The sequence below is a fragment of the Apteryx mantelli genome, chromosome Z (assembly GCF_036417845.1).
Source record: "Apteryx mantelli isolate bAptMan1 chromosome Z, bAptMan1.hap1, whole genome shotgun sequence".
Classification (NCBI taxonomy): domain Eukaryota; kingdom Metazoa; phylum Chordata; class Aves; order Apterygiformes; family Apterygidae; genus Apteryx; species Apteryx mantelli.
Genome location: NC_090020.1, coordinates 35,653,652 through 35,674,764, shown reverse-complemented (window position 1 = coordinate 35,674,764; position 21,113 = coordinate 35,653,652). Strand labels below are relative to the sequence as shown.

Sequence of the window (21,113 nt, the reverse complement as noted above, 5' to 3'; positions counted from 1 at the left end):
AAATGGTGCAGGACAATTTGCATCCATACGTCCATACAGTAGCTTCTTGGCATGTGCTATTCCCTTGGACAGTTTCAGGACATTGCTTGGGGAACTGGCACAGCCAGGCAGGGGAGGGTACTGACAGTTAAACGGTATGGACGAGTGTGGGACAACTCTCAGGTCTGCACCTTGGCTCTGTTTTATTTGCTGTTATAGACATAGCCACTTTTTCTCTCCCCATTACTTGTTGATATGCATCATTATTTCTGCTGAAGTCATTGCCCAGACACTATGTCACTGGAGGAATAAGAAATTACTAGACAAAGAGCTAGGGCTACTCTTCTCTGTTCTCTCTCTTTTTTCTTTCCTTTTTTTTTTTTTTTTTTTTTTACAGACCAGCCTCATTATTTCTGTGTCTGGGTGCCTTCCAATAGTGCATTAAGTCATATGGCTACACATCTCTCATCAGAGCCATGAATGTGCTTCATCCTTTCCATTATCCTCTCCTTAGGAAGGGAACTGTGTGTGCAGCGCAGTGATTTGTTTTGGTAGGGGTATGTGTGTGCTTGCATTGGAGAAGGCTGTTAAAGAAATCTGTCATTTAATTCAGAATTGGTATGTGTTGTGACATCAGATCTTGAGATAATATGTTCAATGGTCTTAGACCAGTCCCCCTGGAAAGCTTGGAGTAGATTTACACTGCCAAATGCAGTGTACCCTGCATTTGGCTCAGCTAGCTTTATATAGACACGACAAGCCAGGCATGTCAGGAAATCATGGATCTAACCAACTTCCTAGCTGAATTGAGTCTACCTGGCATTTTCCTGATGTGCCAGTAAACTTGACATTTCCCCAGAGCGCTGGCCTTGCCATTTCATCTGCAGGATGATAAAAGTCTGCTCTGCTTGTGCACAGGAGCAGGCGTGTGAGCAAGCAAGAAATCACCAGAGAAGATGTGAGCCTGCTCTTGCCAGAAAACCCACCTGGCGTGTGGGAATGGGGACTGCTGGGAGCAGCCCATGGGCTAGGGAGAGTGTGTTGCGGAGGCTGCGTCTCACAGTCAAGCCATGGCTGAGGACCTCCATGCCACACGGCACTGTAGCCAGTAAAGTAAACACACCTGCTTGTCACACATGAATAAACCTGACTCTTCGTCATTTCTGAGGAGCAGGGCTGTTAACCCCACTCTTTCTGCCAGAGAATCAGTTGATTACTTCATATTCTGAACCAAAAGCTTCAGATACTTTGAAGATAAGGACTTGAAATTTCTACTCCTTTCTGAATGAGGCCTGTTCCAAATCCTACTAAATTTCTTTAATTGATTTTCAAAGGCTGTGGAAAAGATTTATAAGTTATACTGGAATAGATTCACACTCTGGGGAAAGTGAAGTGATGGGATCAGTACCAAAACACATAAACTTTTTTGCACTAAATGAAAAGCTGCAGGTTTCCAAGCAGTAGATAACTGTGGTGCTAGACATGTCATATTGAGATCCTACCCACAAGAATATGTACACTGCGGACTATGATCTTTTCTATGAGCAGTGCAAACTTTTTTTTGCATTCATTATAGCTATCTTAATTTTTTGACAGGATACAACTGACTATGTTGCATATGTAGCTAAGGACCCTGTTAATCGGCGAGGTAAGTTAGAAATGTCTATTTGGCATCTTTTTTTTTTCCTTTGAGAAACATGAATTATTCATAGTATAATTTACTCCATTTTTTTTTTCCAGAAAAAAACAAATACAGCCCAATAAAAAGATTGCCTTTGGTAGAGTCGTGAAATGATTGTGTGGCAATAACAAACAACCATACACAAGCTGGTTCTGAAAATTAGAACATATCTTAGCTATGGTTCATTTCCAAATATCATTTAGATTCTCTTCATGTCTTAAATCAAGAGCTTGCTAGTCTTGGCAGCGTGAGCTTCTAGGCAACAGCTAACTCTTACCTAAACTCAATCAAGATGCAAGAACTAAGCAGTCCTCTGATTAAGTCCTCTGATTAAGAGGCTGGATCTGTTAGATCTTCTCAGTATATGCCTAATTCTTCCTGACAGCATCAGATTCCTTATCAAATAATGAGCTTTCTAGCCAACTTGCTGGAGGCTGTCCTCTTTCTCAGTGAATTTTTTTTCAAAGAGATGCCTAGTTCTATTATTTTCATAGACATCAGTCACAAATAAGGCAGCTCTTGTTGATTGTTTTCAAAGACTGAGATCCTGCTCGTGTTCTCAGAAATAAAGGTAAATTATAAAAAGTGTAAATTACAGTCTGAAATAATAGATACAGAAAACATTCGCTGCTTGAAATGCAGAAAACATCACTAGGTCTTGATGCAAGGTGCAGAGTATTGTATAATGTACCTGAGAATCGGTTTATTATTCATGGATTTGTAGAAAAAAGACTAGCTCCAAAAAAAGACTCAAGCACTTTCAATCAGATTTCTGCAGAATTTAGACACATTAACTCCAAAATCTCAGCCCTGTGAACCATTATCTGTGACCTAACCATGGGCATGACTAACTCAATAGCTTCCACATTTTGTGACCTTTAATTATTTAACTATTTAATTATTTAATTAGATACCTCAACAACCTGCTGTGTCCGTGTGCAGAAATGTCCAGTCTTGGCAGTGTTAGCTTGTAGATAATACCTGCACTGAACATACTAATATGCTGAATATAAGTCAAATGATTAGAAAACTTATGAGGGGATGAGGATGGGGAGATGGTTCAGTTCCAGGCCATGCCTGTGTGTTTCAGCCTGATGAATCTTTTGTTAAAAAGGCTCAGGCACCAGACTGTAGGCTGTTCTGTGTGGAGCTGCTCTCAACCCCTTTTCTTCAGCTGTACCATTCTCCAAAACTGGAGATTAATTTAGTCACACCAAGAGATCTCAGCAGCAACCTAGAGGGCCAGCATCGCAGATGAGACATGGGCACTGTAGGGTCTGGAGGACCCCTGTGTTCTGTCTTCTGTTCCTGTGTGAATGAATTTTATCTAAAAACTGTTTTGTGGACTACATTCCTTATAGCTAACTTGAATTTGTTTAGCCTTAGCTTCCTGCCACTGTTTCTTGTTATCCTGGTCTATCCTAGATTGAGGAGTCAAAGTTTAAGCACCTGATACTATTTTCCCATAGATGTATTTATACGCTGTGATCAAGTTGCTCCTCAGTTTTCTTTACAAAAGGTTTAACAGAGTGAATTCTGTAGGTCTCCAACTGCAGTACATGTCCTCCATCCTTCAAATCATTTTTGTTCCTCCATCTTAAATTTTTCTGCATTGTTTTCAAGATGCAGATCAATGCTAGTTATGTTTGCAGTAATCTAGTATTAGTCTCACCAATCTGTAATAGAGATTGCACCTTCCTATTCTTATTTGTTTTTGTCCTCTTCATTAGTGATTTTCTCATTAGCTCTTTCTGCTGCCAGCGTAGCCCTTTTTTCTCATGTGAAATTCTCTTACGCTCCAATCCTTAATCCTTCAGAGTTAGAGCGTTGCACGGTGGATTTCCCCCATGTGTGTATACACCAGTAGTCTGCAGATCTGTGACTCTGCATGTGGCTGGTGTTAAAATGCATTTTGCTTTTTAAGGAGTTTAGCTTACCAAGGGATCCTGATCGCCTTTTCAACCATCACTTGCCATTCGGTCAGTCTTTGTGTTACCTGCAAAACATGTTAGAAGTGAGTTCAAATTTGCTTCCACATCTAGTGAAAATGCTACTGCTGCTATTATTGACGCCATGACCCATGCTGTAAGGGAGCTTGCACATGCATATTAAATGCATTTCTTTCCAAAGATGGGAAAGTTCTCTTCTTAGAGTTTTATATTCTGCATCTAGCAAGCTAAAGGCTGTCTGTCTTCTGCTGTAACATACGAAAGAAAGCATCTTTGTGTGAGCCAAACCTTCTTATCCTTTTACAGAAAGCACATCTCTTACCTGCTGAAAGTCCATTCATGTATCCAAGGAAACAGGTTATTCATTATGTCACGTACTGAAACTACTTTAAAAAAATGACTCATGCTTCATTTCAGCTCCAGGTAGGTTTAGCAGTGAGCGATGTAGCCTCTTTAAATACCCACTGCTGTTACAGGGTGGAAAAAATCACAGTTCTGACCTAACTTCTTTCAGTCCACATTCATGAAGATATGTCTGCACCTTATCTGGGGATGGATTGTCCAGCACTGCCAATGGTGGTGCAGGCAGGGCAAACAGCAAATAGCCTGCTGCTAGCCAGCAATGTGAGCCTTTAAATCCACTTTCAACCTGCAGTCAGGGACATTTCTCCCAAATCAGACACTGCCTCAGTCTGCTGGTGGGCACAGCAGATGCTGTAAGGTGAGAGCATCTCTGGATCTGTTTAGCAGAGCAGCACTGTGACTGGTGCCATCTCATGCTACCTCTGGTGCTAATGAGGGAGCAAGAGCTTGGTGCCTTTGTAGCTCTGTACCTGCATAGCTGCAGGTTTCTTGGCCCTTTATTCTGGCCTCTTCAGAAGTCCATCCAGCAGACCAGCCTCTGGGGGGCCATTGCTAAACCTCCTTCACCTCCTATATAGCTTTAACTGACAAAATTACAGAGCTGTGCACAAATTATTTGCATGCAACCCTTATTTGTAGGACATTGGCATCCAAAGCTCTTGATTCCAGTGAGCTGGGCACTGCACACGTACTAAAATGCAGAGCTGAATGCTAAATGAAGAACTTATGTTCAAACCTAGTAAAGTGGTCAGGGGAGACAGAAGTTAATAACTTTGAATAAGGTCCCATGGTACTATGGGAGGGCTTAGAAAACAACCAGATCCTCATTGGCAATCCCGGCTCTAGCCAGCAGACCATGTACTTGTCCAGCAGTGAATATAGAGTATGAACTTGCTTGGACTTTTCTTAATATCATTGAGGCATTAATTCAGCCCTTTAGCTTCCAGCTCTTAACAACCGTCTACATTCTTACACTTGTAGGTGAAACTTTCATGAGTTTGCCTGTGTATGCTGTCACATAGGATGATACCTCTGAGCCACTCTCCTTTTAAAACTGGGACTGCTTTGGCTGCTCAGACAGTGGATAGAGGTTTCTCAGTCTCCCACAGGACAGAGCTTGTGTTGCCAGTTGTCCTTACTGTCCCTGTCACGGCAGGTTCAGAGAGACGGCACACAAAAGTGCTGAAATAAGCCAATTGCCTGGTTCTGCACTAGCCAGCACTCCCACAGTTTGCTAGCAGGGACTCCATGGCGAGCAGGAAAAGGCACCAGTCCTCTCTATTACTGGGATCATATCAGGGCTCAGGATCTGGGAAGTATCCAAGTTATGCAACCTCCCTGAGCCTCTATTTTGGGAAATTTTAGAAACTCAAAGGAAGTGAAGGCCTTGCAAACTTGGGATGATTAGCTTTTAAAACTAAAGTGGGGGTAAAATTAAGGAAAGCAAAGAAAGCTTGGAGTAGTTGAATTTTTTTGTTACTATCAACTAATATCTTTATAATCTCAATTTAAAGCTCCAAGTTCTCATATAACCTATGGCATTGAGGTAACAATAAGTGAAATTTTATGAGGTTTCCTGTCTTCATGTACCTGTTAAAATTGTGGAACTGATTTCTGGTCTCACCTACTGCAGGTATAGACCATAGCAATTCTATTTAACTTTTAAAGGCCCTGTTGTCTGAAATTTGCTGTAGTTGATTTGGGTTTTATTGAAATGTGCACACCATGAATAGTGCAGCTATGCCTGACCTGTCGGTCTTTTGTCATAGGTTAGTGCACCCAGCCGTAACATAAATAATGATTTGCATGCGCCAATCTTTTCCATTTAGCTTGCCATATCCTGGAATGTTGTGATGGCCTGGCACAGGATGTCATCAGCACCATAGGGCAAGCCTTTGAGCTTCGATTTAAGCAATATTTACGATGTCCCTCTAAGATGCCTGCTTTCCATGACAGGTGAGTATGACTGCAGAAGACTGCTAAAAAATCTGCTTTAGGTTTGTATTTGCTTAGTAAAATGTGCTGTGGACAAATTGCTGGAGAAGGACAGGACGTAAATGCTTAAATTTAAGAGCTTTCTGCTGAACTGGCAAAGCTGGGTTTGCCTAATGAGTATGAAAGGAGCACAATCACTTTAGAAGGATGTTTAAACACGCATTTTACAGTGAACTTATTGACATGTTCATGTGTTTTCCATTGTAGTTAGTAGACAGTGTTGGATGGCAAGACTGGATGTTTTGTGTGGTGCTTCCTCCTTGTTGTTACTGTCATAGCAGCTCTGTCAATTTAGATTCAGTAAAGTAGAGTTACTGGGCTTTCAAGATGCCTAGCGATGTTTCACTATTTCTGATATTAGCTAGGATGAAGTTTTTAGGAATATAATGTATTGTAGACAGGCTTTGACTGCATTCCTCTCTGGGGGATACAAAAGCTGTCTGTTTATGTACATTTAAAAGGCTGGGGTATAACATTTTCTTTTCTTTAGTGAACTGTGGTTTTGAAATGCATTGGTGTATGCTCACTAACATTAGTGTAAATCCAATGAGCTGGTACCCTGTGTGATCTCTTACATGAAAGTAAAATGAGTGCATGGCAAATATAAAATGCTACTTATTTTCATCTGCAAGCATTCTATACTCGCTTTAGACTGGTGTAAATGACTGTTAAATGTAGAGTGAGACTGCAAATCTGATCTCTCAACTTCATGGAGTTCTTCCACATTTACATCTATGTTAGAGCAGCCATAATTAAAGACAATGTTTTAGAATTTAGTCAGTCAATCAAGTAACAATATTACAAATGCTGCAGTAAGGTTAAATACAATAGTTTGTTAATTCAGTTTTTAATAGCACTTATTATTAAGGCTGAATGAAAACATCCTTTAGTCAGCATAAAGAAATTTGTCTGTTGCAAAGTGAGTTTAGATCAAGTTTGTCAAGTTTATCTAAAAAGAGAGGGTCTGCTGTCTGATCCATCATTCCTTTCTGACTTATAGGTGTAGCTAAATTGTCAAAATAATATGCAGTAGTGACCCCCTGACAGACAGTCCTAACGTGCTGCAAGTGCTTGTGAGCACTTTGCAAGTGATGGGCAAAATAAAGCAGCCACTTTCTTACAGGATGCAGAGTTTTGATGAGCCGTGGATGGAGGAAGAGGGAGAGGCAGCAGAACATCCTTATTACAACAACATCCCAAATAAAATGCCTCCTCCTGGCGGCTTCATTGATGCCAGGCTCAAAACGAGGCTTCCCGCTGCTGCAGATACTGCTCAGGTCAGTGCAATTGCACCTCTGCCCTCCTGCTGCTAATCCAAAATTGAAGAGTGATGTGTATTTTAAGATGAATACATTGGGAACATTTATAGCTCACAACTCTTCATGTGTGGCCAGTTTCCTTTTGAATGAGGGAGCATCAATGATCTAGGGGCAACAAATTAGACAGGTTCAGGACAAGCAAAAGGAGGTGAGTTCTTCATGGTACTAAAAGGTTACACAGGTTCAAGGAAGAGAGGTCCACTGAGGGTTACTACCTTTGTAGTAGTTTGCTCAGTGAGTTTCAAATGATGTCTGGGAGAATATATTGGAGATCCATCATATATCTTTGCCCTGCTCTTTCATTTATTTTTGGCCACTCTAAGAAACAGGATTTTGAACTAGACGGAGTTTGGATCTGACAAGCCAGGACCACTCTTTCATATTCTTATGATTACTACATTTTTACTTATGAGCATGAGTGAAAAAAAATGAAAGATGATCTTTTATTCCGTGTAAGTGGAATCAGCCATGGCAGGGTAGGGGATCAGGAGCTGGGGGAATCAAAGGTTCCCATGCCCCTGTACGGGGTTGCTAGATGGAAGGACTTGTTAGTTAACATCTATTGACTCCTGTCATTAGCTATGGGACTTTGAAGGTCTCCTATCCCTTGACCCTCACAGAATTGTGAGCACAAGGATAGTGGACTTTGCCTCCTTTTGGACCAGCCCTAAGAGTGCTGTTGAAGGCATTGGCCTTAACCAGTCTCAGCCAGCTGCTTGCAGATCAGCACTTCAGTTTGGTTCTGCAGGCCTTGCCCATTGCAACAGAACTCAGAATTTAGCCTTTTTACTGAATTATCACAACTTTGGGCTCTTCTTATTGGTTAGCAGGCTATGTGAGCCCCAGAGCTTTTCTCCTGGCTCACCCTCACTGTCATACCAAATGTTTCATTTCACCTCCAATCTCTGGTATGAAAGGACTTTGAACCTTGGCTTAAGATGCAGGCAATGGCAATAGCAACAAATCTAGAATCAAAACAGCCCCAGTTCTGTTGGTTAGCTGAAATCGTCACCTCTTTCTTTCCTGCCTCACTCCTTCATTATAACTGTTACAAGTAACAAGAAGGATAACTGCAATTCAATGTAATGAATCCTGCAGTATGTGCTTTTGGTGTGGCTGAGCAGGCTTAGCTGGTGGCCCTTGCAGAGCCTAGCGGAAATCAGCAGGACCCTTCTCAGCCCTTGGTACGTCTCTGCCCTCACACCAACCCAAGGAGTGTGAGCTGGATGAGTAGCACTTCCCTGTGCAGGGGCATGTGGTGGTATTTGGAGCCTAGACCCTAGTCTTTTTGCTCTCCCAGCAGGCCGGTATGGTAAGGAGTGCATGTGACCTGGGAAAGATTTGATGCAGAACTGTTTAAACAATCTATTGCAGTCATTATTAACAGTTAATTATGTTAATAACTCAGTAGCAGTCAGTATTTAGCCAGGCTCCTATATAGGCTTTGCATCCTTCATGGAATTCTGTGGTGCTGAGGATTGATGTAGTGCCAGTTGAACATCTGGTTTAAAGTCATCTTGGATATTTCTGCTGGCATTGCTGTCAGACATTTGACTGCAGTATTGACATAGCCACTGAAGACAAGTTTTCAGATCCAGCACAACTCCACTTAAATGCCAGAGGGGCCTTGTCTGGAGAAAGCATCCTCCCTTCAACACCTGGCTGAGTCCCCTAGTACCAGTGGAAGTTTCCAGCTGGTGCTCTGGAGGGTGCTTGGGGCATCTTCTGATCCCACATCTGGTTTCTGTGGAGCATTTGTCCCAGGCGTGGTTTGTCAGGTCTCACTATGTGAAGGCAACTGTACTGAAGGAGATGATGTGTCATTTGGGATTGTAGGGGTTAGTAAAAGCAGGAAGGAGGGAAGTTTACACAAAGGTAACCAGTATTACCTTACTCCTACACAAATGCATTCATGAAATATATATTCTGACACCACGATGAATCAGAAATGAAGAGTAGGTGTACATAGAAGCAAGGAAATCATCAAAGCCACTCATAATATATCCCAGTGTTTTAAAGGTAGCTGAAGATTTCTTTGTGTGTGTGTCCATTCTAGTCTGCAGCAGAAGTGGGAAGAGAGCAAGCCTATTATCAGAATCGGCACCTAGGAGACAAATTTAGTGAAGACTGGCATCATGGGCCTGTTAAACAAGGTGAGTTTCACTACTTGTAGGTGCTAATAACGCAGGTGGGCTCAGATGGGCAAAGTGCGTGAAAGCCTGATGCCTCAAAGTCTTAAGGCAATAATCTGTACTTTGTTACTGATACATTTCCTTTGTCATGAATTTTAGTGTTGATTTCAGTGAAAAGTATTTGCTAAGTACCTTTGGACAACTTTTTTTATGCACACTTTCATAAAAACTTACATTTTGCAGAATAGTTCATAATTTGTGTAGCCCCCAACCTGCAGCTTGCTCTGAACCCTTTCTGGCTTGCCACGTCTTAAAAGCCCATGGTATTTAAAGGCAGACCATTTGGTCCATTCTGAAAACCTCACTCACTATAGATATTTAAGGTGGAATTTCCAAAGGAAGTGCTTAAAATCAGCAACCCTTCTGAAAATGTAGAACAGTGTGTGTGTATTTGCACTGCGTTCTACAAATGATTTGTAAGTAACAAACCATGCATAATTTTTCTCTTTGTTGTCTATGAATTGTAAGCAAACCACATCAGTCAAAACATCTATATGAAATTTCACCCTTTCCACATTTACTTGATGGCTTTGCTATGTTTCCAGGAACACTTTCTTTTCAAGTGCCAGAATTTGTTCTCTGTAGCTAATCTGCATGAATCTGGGGATTTTATTCTCTTTCTCTCATGACTCTCCAACACAATGTCAGCTTTGAAACTCGCATCCTTTATTTTCAAAAACTCACTTTCCTCATGAAAAAAAAAACCTGACTGAGACACACAGTTCTGTCTTCATTCATCAACATTTTTTTTGACTAGGCCCAGCAGTTATTGTCTTTTCATCTCCCATTCCAGGGAATTTTAAAACTGTGGTGATGATGTGTGATATTTTCTGGTCATTCTAAAACCAATATTCTGTCAAATATAGAAAAAGAAAAAAAAAATCTTTTGAATTTTCTAGGATCTTTGGATATTTATAGCATGCCAGAAGGGAAATCACAAGTAACCCCAACAGCAGAGATGCCAACGTACGTGAACACCCAGCATATAAATATGGAAGCTCTATTGGCACTTCAGGCAGATGCTGAAAGTGCCTTCAGTGGAACAACAGATAATACCAAAGAGAGCAGCCCAGGAAAGGATCTATTTGACATGAGTGAGTTCCCTCCCTTTTCATTCCCTTCCTAATAAGAGACCCAATATATTTACAGATTTATTTTGTCTTTAAAGAATTCAGAAACTCCCCCAATGGAATTTTAGTACTCCTGGGGGATTCATGGTGAATTTTGGAATTTGTGGTGCTTGTTCATCTCTGACTGAGTTCAAAGTAAGGGTGGCCAAAGATTTGAAGATAGTTTGCATTAGATGTGTGCTAAGCTGAGCTGCAGCCTGTGTTATCCTTAGCGTCGTGGGCAACAATGTCAGAAGGAAATAAGATCAGGAGCCTCCTTTTGAAGGGGACTGAAGGAGTGAGTGGCTGGAGAATTAGCTCCTGCCAGCCCTGCCAACATGCTACTAGGTAGCAAATTGATGCTATAGAGACTTGGTGCAACAAAGAAACTGGAAGGGAAATTATAAAAACATTTTATCCCATGCTCTGGATAGACCTACAGTCCCATCTAGCTATCTGTTTTAACTTTGAAGTCAGCTATTATGAAATTAGTATCATAGCCGTAACCTTAAAAAAAGTTTTAAGCATCAGTCATAATTTGATGCTGGTGCTATCCTTACATACTGTTCTCAGCCATGAACAGATCATATTTAGCAAAAAGGATGGGGAAAGCAGAAAACTTTCCCTGTTGTTCCACTCTTCCTACCTCCAGTCAATTGCTGACACATAATTTATTTAATTCGGTTCACATAATTAAAAGGCAGTGAGACAAAGCAGTTGGTGCCTATATGTTATTTGTAAAATAACATATCTACATTTCTGTTAGTTCAATATACATAAAACTGTCCTCCGGGAATGTATTTGCTGAGATATGCCTGACAGTGATTTCTAGAGGGAGGGAAGAAAGTTAGAGAGGGTACCTGTCTGTGAAGAGTGGTCTTCAATGAGAAAAGTTTGCTCTATGGAATGAGGGATGTTAACCTTGATTTCCCACATTCCATGTCCTTAAAGCATGTACACACTTGCCTCCATTTTATAAACATTCTTTTCCTAAAAATAAGGAAACCTGATTTCTTATCTTCCAGCCTGCATTAATCTTTATTAACCATTGGATCACAAGGGAGAAAAATGGTACTAGAAAATGCGTCAACTAGCCCGATGTTAATGTGGTTTGTCAAGTTAAACATGTGTTGGGCTTTGTGCAGACTGCAGTGTAGCAAAGACACAGCTTCGTTGGATTTAAAGAGTTAGCTGAGGTACCAGCAAGCTGTGACAGCATAGTGTTTACCCTATTTCTCTGAGCTAAATTAACCCCTGTGTGGCCCCACGCAACCATTGTATACCCTTAGCATCTGAGTAGTCTGTTTAGAGCTGGTGTATTGCTTCCTGGTCCTGCTCTGCAGATGTCCTCTGGTAAGTCTAATGGGTGCAAAACAACATATCTTTTTAATACTAGTTGGTCAGATGAAAGTCTGAGAGGGAAAATAGCTTTTGATTGGTCAGTACAGCATACAATGAAGCATACACTGACCTCTTTCTGCAAGACTGTTGGGATATTTAATGACACACCTTTCCATTCCAATCCGGAGAAAGTAAGATTGAGTTCAGGGGTTAGCTGAGGTTTAAAAGATGCTTCCTCAAGGATGATTTCAGTTAGCTAAATCACAGTGAAGATGTCAGCCTGTATCTGTTAGGAAGAGGAGTAGGCTGAGTAACAAGGGCTACTGATCCCTTCTAGGCATCCCCTTAGGCTGGAGACTCAGTAATGCATAATTGTTAAATGAATATGTTGTTTGAAGAGAGACCAGACAGGAGCAAAATAACTTTGGCTACCCATATTATGCAATTTATTTGAAATGAAATTGTCTGACGTAACTGGCAAGACAAAAGGATAATTCTGCCCTGTACCAGAGCTTATAAATACAACTGTTGACAATATCTTATTTTTGCCATTACTGAATTAGAGTCAGTACCTTTCGTCAGTACCTTTCAAAAGCTCATATCAAGGTTGGCTCTGATTTTTATCAGCATCTTTCTGTGCATACTGTATATTTTTAACATATTGCATTCCTCAGTCTTAATATATTCCATAAATCAGTGGGCCTAGCAATACCTCTTCCCTTAGTTTTTCATAAGGATAAAAGGAAGTGACTATTACACAAAATGAATCCATTTAAAAACAACTGGAATATCACTATCTTGCAATATAATTTACCTCTGAATGATCTTGCACTTGTGTCTGTGTCCATAACCAGAACCATTTGAAGATGCTCTCAAGAACCAAACATCTGAGCCTGTGTTGAGTAAGGCCACCTCCACTGAATGTATCAGTCCTCTTTTATCCAGAGTAGCAGACTGGACTATAATGCAGGAGCTGAGTACAGAGCCTTGGTATCAAGGAGAGATGAGTAGGAAAGAAGCAGAACAGCTGTTAAAGAAATGTGGAGACTTCCTCGTGAGGAAAAGTACCACGAATCCAGGCTCCTTTGTGTTGACCGGCATGCATAACGGACAAGCCAAGCATCTTCTTTTGGTGGATCCAGAAGGAACTGTAAGTGCTGACTCCTGAATAATACTGCAGGAGGTTTCTGACTTGACATATTTTCTCTAAATATGTTTAATCTTGTTTACAGTTTATTCACACCTGGTCATAATCACAGACTCTCATAAGGTGCCATCACATCTCTAATTCTCTCCCTGATGTTTAGCAGATCTACTGCATGATTTCTGCAGGTTGCAGGGAGCATTAGGAGCTGTTTTGCTATCAAGGTCAAGCATTGTCACTGTAATACAGTCTTGGCCTCAAAAGTGTAGCTAAGTCATTTTTTTCAGCCTTCTGGCTGAGAAGCTGCTGATGGGACAGCTGACAGGACAACCTTTGTGTTTGAAATTTCCACATACTGTTTCTGTCAGCCAGAATATAGACCATGCCCTCCAGGCCATTTTGTTTTCCCTGGGAATGTTTCCTGCCCTTAGCCTGGGAGACAAATGGGACAAAACTGCTCCATCTCTTTGCAGCGCAAGGGCACCCTTAGGTGAGGAGGGAGCTTCCTGGCAGCAGAATTTTGAGGGCAAAGAAACTCCAGCTTCTGCAGCTCTCCTGTCAGGCTTCTGCAGAGGTTTAGCCTCATCTGAGACAACCTAAAGCATTGCCACATATTTTATTCTTGACTCCTGGTAGCAGACAGCTGGCAACTCCTCTTCTTTGTAGAGGACAACCTTAAATGACAAGCCCCAAAGCAACTGAGAAACTCCAGGAAAGGAGCTGGCCTTCTGGCATCCATTTCAGCTGAGAAACTTGCAGAAGACCGGCAGAATTATGTCGATCCTGCAGAGCATAAATGTAGTGAGAAATGGCCATGATACTTGTTGTAATTGTATTTGCCACAAGAGGGCAGTCAAATGATGTCTTTAGCACTTACTTATATAACAACTGCCTAATCTAGGCTTCACTGAGACACCAGTCTGGGAAACTGGATGCCAAGCCTCTTAAAGAGGGACCTCATTCACTAAAATTTTATTTTGTGACCTCTTCAGTAGGGTCTCCTAATTCTCTCTTCAAAAAAAATGCTCAAATAGCTGTTCCAGGCCACTGGGTGCTCTGAAATGCAAAGGATATATAATGTCTGCTGCTGTCCTTACTGGCGTGGAGTACCAAGGCTCTGTGATCCCCAGGCCATTTTGCTGGTGCAGGTGAAGGATAGAGACCCTCATTTTTTTTCCATGGCAGCACTAATTTGCTCCCCTCCCTACCTAGGGACCTGCTTCTTGTCTGCATCTATCCATCTGTCAGCCTTCTGGTAATGTACCACCACGTCCCAAAGCCTTCCTTACCTCCTCCTTTCCAAGAGGGTAGGGTAGAGAGAATAACAACAGTTGTCTGTACAAAGGGCTTGGTGTGGCAAAATGTTCTTCCCATTTCCCAATTGCACCCTGCTTGCCCAGTGATGAGCTTGCTAGATCTTGGGCCCCTTTAATTGCCTTCCTGGTGTCTCCATACACAGTGAGGAAGAAGCTAGTGTGTCTCATCTGATAGCATCTAGGGAATTTGATTCATCATCTGCATATACTTCACAGAGAGGGCTGGGAAACCCTTATCCTGACTGTTCTTGCCATAAGCCAGTCTCCCAGCTTGCTCCTCTGTTGGAGCAAACCAGATGTCACAGCAGGATGTGCCCCTGGCAAGGCACCTCTGCCTCCTGCCACCCCTCAGTAGGACGGGCAGCGGTTGCAATGGGGATGTAACGCTATCAGGAATTCCTTGTCTGCCCCAGTAAAGCCCCTGAAACACTGGATAAAGAACTAAAATACTTGCCTCATAATGGCCTCAAAAAGCTTCACAAACATCCATTAATTGAGCCTCATGGACAAAGAGCACTGAACTCGGTTCCCACCACTTCTGCTGTTTAAGTGGAGGCTGCTGGGGATTAACTGAGTAGAAACAGGGCAGGAGATCTTTTAACTGCAATTAAAACTGTAGGAGGGAGCCCAAACATGAAACAGTTCATTTTTGAACAGACCTGATTACTTCTGCCTGCTAGCAGGCTCCTCATGTCCTTGGGGTGAAGATCAGGAGGAAGTGGGCAGCGCAGCATCTTACACAATCTTGGCACAGTTCACTGGTTATTTCTGCTGTTTTACGGGAGCTTCAAAGACCCTGCTCTTGCAGGAGTCCACTTAAGGAGGCACCACTTGATAAGAACCAGTTTTCTATGGCTGTATTTAGGTTAACTGTGCTGTCTACATATTTATGGGATCCAGGCACAGCTGTTGAGCAGCTTTGTGACTTGTCAGAGTGGAGCATGGTCAATAAAATGCAAGCATATAGCAGGCCTGAGAGCGTGCCAGTGGCTTGCATTTCTTCTGTGTGGCCTTAGCATAATTATTTATGAATCTCATGCATACAAAGAGTGTGTGACCATTCATTAACATACACAAAACTAGCCAGTGATGTGTAACAACACTTAAAGCCTTGTTTTCAGAGCAGAGTTAACTCTCCTGTTGCTTCTGTCCTGATCCAGCTCACAAAAAGAGTCTCTAGTTCAAGGTAAGTGATGCTTAAAACTGAAGATTGAAGGTTTTTTACTGGATTTAGAATGAGAGCTTGAACTTTGGTGCTGGCAGAGCATATTGTTTTATGGTGAGGACACTCTCAGTTGAATTGAACTGACTGAAAAGGTGTTCATGTGAATATTGATAATGAAGGCTGGCACTGTTTTAAAGATATCCTTTAATTTTGAAAATATGGGTTTGAATAAATACAGGCAGTGATGTTTCAGAGATATGTTTCAGAAATCACAAGAACCTGATGGTTTTCTTCAGCAAAATTGCTGATGTCCACCGAGCTAATGGCATCATTTGCATTAAGGTTGTTTGTTGCTTTTTTTTCCTGTGACAGCTTGTCCTAAGTTTTGCCAGCATTTAATTGTAGAGACTGAAATATTTCAGGTGAGGTGCCTGCTACAGCATAAATTGATTTTGGAAAGTTTTACAAAAATTGTTATCTCTTTCTGAGAAAAGTTCAAAGAAAATAGATGATATCCCTCATTTTACAGAAGTGTTCATATGCTTTTTGCTGGAACCTTCTACAACCATCCCAATGTGAAACTTTATTGTGGCATGACATTGGCATGAGAGACCCTATGTTCTTCCTGCCTTAACTCACTCCAAACACAGGAAGCAAACGTTTTGTGAAGATGTGGTTATACCATTAAAGATCGTTTTGTAATAGGAATTATTTTTTGGCCTGCCCTAACTTTTGACTGTTTGACCTTGCAATATCAGTGTTCTCTTTTCATGGACGTAATAATTCACTTAGCAGGATGCCAGTGCAGAGTGCTGGTAAATGTGCTAGAAAAATGCTGTTCCCTTCTCTGAAGTGTTTGAATTTCGAAAGCCGGAGTGGGTACTGTGCCACACAGGGCAAACACAAGCCAAACACAAATGACGGCTGGATCACTTCTGGGGGAAGGGAGTTTTCAAGCAGAAGTGAGGCAAGTCTTTTGGCACCTCAAGAAGAAGGTCTTTGTGAGGGGAAACACAAAGTTGCTGGGGCACGGAGAGAATTAGGGTCTGCCACCTCTCTATAGGTCTCTCTTTCTTTCTAATGAAAAATGTGAAAATACTTGAAAGAAGCAGGTCATTTCTGGAGGAAGAAAAGTGGATCTAAAATTCCAGCTTTCAGTGAAATAAAATGTTGTTCAGAAAGTTTTCAGGCAGGCCTATTTATGGTAGCCTGGCCCATAGATAGCAATAAAATGTCTATTTGGAGAGAACAGAGGGAGTAAGGCACAGAAGAGTTTACTCCAGAAACAGTCAAACTTCCACAGATTTTGATGGGAGAAGGATCAATCTCTTAAAACTGGGGATAAAGAAACAAAGAAATGATTAACTTTTTTTGTTTTATTCTTAAAGAATTTTAGTGCAAAGTTGAGGGGAAAAAAGTATTTTGCTCTTTCTTTAATGTTTTTTCTTGCATCCTTTTTTTTTAAAGGTTCGTACAAAAGATCGTGTCTTTGACAGCATAAGTCATCTCATCAACCATCACCTTGAGAATAATTTGCCAATAGTTTCTTCTGGGAGTGAACTCTGCCTGCAGCAGCCTGCTGAGAGGAAACACTGACTCTAGATAACTCTTTTAGCTTTTGTAACTTGCAAGCTATCACTGGTGAAAATTGCAGATCTGAAAACATGTACGTTTAAAAAAAAAAAAAAGCATATTCATATATATTTCACCAGTATGTTTTCTTTAGGTTTAAGAAGCCCCATTTCACATGGTACACTTGAAAATTCTTAATGCTTTATGTGGACATGAAGTCACAACAGAAGGCTTTCTTAAAAAGTAATTTCAATAAAATTATTCTGATTCTTTAATGTGAATATTGATAGTGTATATATACACATTATATATAAATACAGTATATATTTATATTTTTCAAGTCAGTCTGTTGAAGGTATGGAACTAATCTTCTGTGCCATGTGTTTTTAACAGAAGAAACATGCCAATTGTGATTGTTCAGGTAAAAATAGAATTCAGCAGTCTCAATTTATTGAGAAACTAAATATTGGGAATCTTATTTATAATTTTATCTAAAAAGCACAATTATGGGGAGAACATAGAACAGAGTACATATTGGTTAAATACCAAGGAGATTGAATTCAGCAACTAGTGTTCCAACATGGAAATTTAGCATAAAATGGTTTCTAAAAGCGTTATTCAGTGTCACTGATTTCAAAAGCATTTTATCTTTCTGATGTCAAGTTTGAATTCTTACATGATGCTATTCAAAACATTTGTAACTTGCTTTAACAATGAGCTGGTGTGATCTCTGTGTGTATGAGGTATGTGCATTTGATTTTTCTAACAATTATGTAACTTAATATTCTGCAACTTTAATTTATTAATCTGAGTGCTAAGGTTATTTAAAGTAGTTTGCTGCTTATGGTGAAGATTTAGATGTCCTTGACTACCAGTCTCCGATGAGATGTTATATTCTGATTAGACAAGTTCAAATAACTTGTGTTTAATAGATTTAATACAAGATATACATGGTTGGTCAAAGACATAGCTGAAAAATCTTTTCTTCTTATAAAAAGTGAAAACTATCCTGACTCAGTGATCAGTTTTGCAAATGATGTCACTTGGATTTACTTAGTTATTAGGTGCCTCTTCCCAAGGTACCACTTGAAGCTGGCCTTCAGCACATGCTAAGTATTACAAATGTACTGCTTATCTCTAAATATCAAGTTGGAAAAAATATATATACACTAAAGATGTCTTTTTGGCAGAAATATCCTCTCCTTTGGTATTGGGAAGTGTTTTAACAAACATTTGTGCAGTTCAAGCACAAGCACTGTATGAATTTGCTTTCCTGTTGTATGAACCTTAGTTCTTATTTATGTAGTATCATCAAGAGCCAAATTCAATTTGCATTTTGATGAACACAGTTTCTGTAAAGGCAGAGTTTGTGCCAGAGTAACCATCGTTAGAATTTATTTTGTGTCCCGAGGTCTTCTCTGGCACCGATAGCTCAAATCAAATCTTCATACTTGATCTAGAAAGGCCTAGACTCAGCAGGATGAGTCTAGGTTAAGCACCTACCTACCTACAAGAAGTGAATAGAACTACGTAAAGTTAGATTTGGTTTTAAGGATTTGCTAAACTGGGACAAAACTGGCTGAAGGATTCACTAAGAATCCATTCAGATAGGACTGTTGTGATAAATTTCTGAAATAATTTTCTTGCACTTTCTGCTTTGAAATACAGTAAAGTTGCCACTTTGGAAGTTTGGTTTTGGTTGATCTCACGAACAAAAATGATTAAGGCATCTAAGACTAATCATGTGACTCATGCAATAAAAGTACATTTACTTCTGTGATCAAGACATTCAGAAGTCAAACTAGGACATTCAGTGAACCAGATGCTTCTGATTCATTTTATTACAGATATTTATTAGTTGTTAGCTGATATTTCTAGGTTTGGGTGGGCACTGAGGGCAAAGGAAAGAAATTAAATGCTGCACTGCAACCCAAATTAGCATGGAAGTGGGATGAATGAATATTTTCAGAGTTGCTTCAATCTTTTACCAGCTTGGAAATTGCAAGGGAAAGTGAGGAGATCTTATACCCCCAAAGCAGTAGCTATCCAACTGTTCTGGCCATGATGCTAGGAAGGAAAATACTTTATTCTACTGAGTGTGCTTTCATTCTGAAAAGTGACTCTGTTAAGAGGGATTACCCTGTAGTTAGGGCTGGATCACTGGCTGTAGCTGAATCTTTTTTCTCCTGATTTGCTTTGCATCCGTGAAGGCCAGAATTCCAATATTTAATAAAATCAAGAGGATTCTGATTTCTCTGCTTCATCGCAGAAACCAGGGACTGTGGCATGTCCAAACGGTACCTAAGCCTTAACCTGGTGCTGTTTAGAGATCCATGTTTCATCGTCTTTCATGTTCATACTGACAAATTCTCCTTTTTTTTTTTTTTTTTAATTAAAGCTACACTTTTTCTAACCTCAGATCTTGCAAACTGAAAATAAGACTGAAAGTCAGGCCAGATACTTTTGTTGTCATTAGTAGGAAAAATTCTGAGGTGAAAGGCTGAGAAATTGAGCATGTTTGTTTTCTGTTAGAAAGTGGGGCTTCAGGAATATCAAGGTTTTGCCTGGGGAAAAAAATAGTTTCAAAAAAAAAAGTTCATGTCTGCTTGGAAGAACCTAAATAATAAATTTTGTTTTGGGTCTGAATGTTGAAACAAAACATTTTGAAGTGAAAACATCTAAATAAAAAGTGGTAGTTTGTTTAAGTGCTAAATCTGAAAATACTTTTGAGTCCACATTTATGATTCTAAATATTGCAGAAATTTACTGCTCCAAAAAATTGTTTTTGAGGTTTCATCTTTCCATTCCTATGCATACTAGAATCTATTGAAATATACTGCAGGTTGTAAATTCAGTTCTCCAACCTGCTCTGTTTAGCATTTTTCCCTGGTATTTGCTATATCACCAAGTGAACCTAATTCTAAAAATTAAACATAGATGTATATAAATAAGCATGTGAGGTCTAAGCCTAAGTATCTTTTAGTTATGTCTATAACAAAACTTGCATATTTAGCTTCAGAAAAAAACAGATGCTCCATCAAAACAATTGAATGATAATACGTTATTACACATCTAATGATTTATGTTTAATACAGATTGACTAGCTGGAAATTTTAACAAGCTTGATACACTTGTTTAAAGAGCATTCATGTGGCACCACATTCCAGTTTGAAACACTACAGTTCCCACTTTTTTCATCATACATAACACTTGTCTTCCCATGCCCCCACCTGCCTACAGCCATGCCCTGGGAAGTTGTTAGTGTGATATCACTAACTATAAAAGAAGGCCTTTTTGGTGCTTAAAACATCATTATGTATCACTTCAGTAAGTGCTAGGTCCCTAACTTTCTCAGGAGCCTTTAAAAATCCCACCTTCTGCCTATTCGTTTTAGATTCCTAAATAGCCAGTCACTACACCCCGGCAAAATGTGTCAAGATATGGGTGTATAAATGAAGGCACTATACGTGCTCTGAAATAAGCATCTAAAAGGTTTTACCATTCTCCTGCCTGTAGCTTTGATAACTTAGCAGCCAATTAGCTGCATGTCTTGGAAATTTAAGCAGGTGGCAAGGAAACACAAAATAACATTCTCCATGGTGAAAAAGCTTGGCAGAAGTATTAAATTCCCCCAAGTACATTTCTGAAGCTCTGCCTCCCAAGAAAATTTGTGTATTTTAAGCTGCTCTGTCAGCATGTCCAGTTTTCCCTGCTTGGCATGTCCATTGGTAACAAAGGATACCCTAATACTGCCTAATTTTAGTGATTTTTACAGAGTCTTGTAAATTGACTTTTTCAATGAAATCCCATCTCTTAGAGTCATGGTGCTGAACAATCACCCTATTTTTAAAACCACTAAGTGCATTGGTATCACAACGGATAGCTGAGAAGACAGAACTGAGTAAGAAACTCCCAGTATCTTGCAAGACTGCCTAAATTCATGTCAAGTCTGATTTGAAGAGAGGTAAAATCTGATTATCAGCTTTGT

The 21,113-nt window shown here is 40.2% G+C and overlaps 1 protein-coding gene across 1 annotated transcript in view; it reads left to right on the top strand.

The window, feature by feature from the left end:
• Positions 1-18,527, top strand: part of SHC3 (SHC adaptor protein 3) — a 60,981-nt gene extending 42,454 nt beyond the window's left edge. The window contains exons 6-12 of the mRNA XM_067316638.1: positions 1,576-1,627; positions 5,802-5,928; positions 7,091-7,244; positions 9,343-9,439; positions 10,378-10,572; positions 12,783-13,078; positions 17,021-18,527. Of these exons, the coding sequence (XP_067172739.1) occupies positions 1,576-1,627; positions 5,802-5,928; positions 7,091-7,244; positions 9,343-9,439; positions 10,378-10,572; positions 12,783-13,078; positions 17,021-17,149 (1,050 nt within the window). The 3' untranslated portion in view covers positions 17,150-18,527. The remainder of the gene's footprint in view (positions 1-1,575; positions 1,628-5,801; positions 5,929-7,090; positions 7,245-9,342; positions 9,440-10,377; positions 10,573-12,782; positions 13,079-17,020) is intronic.
• The last annotated feature ends 2,586 nt before the right edge of the window (positions 18,528-21,113 follow it).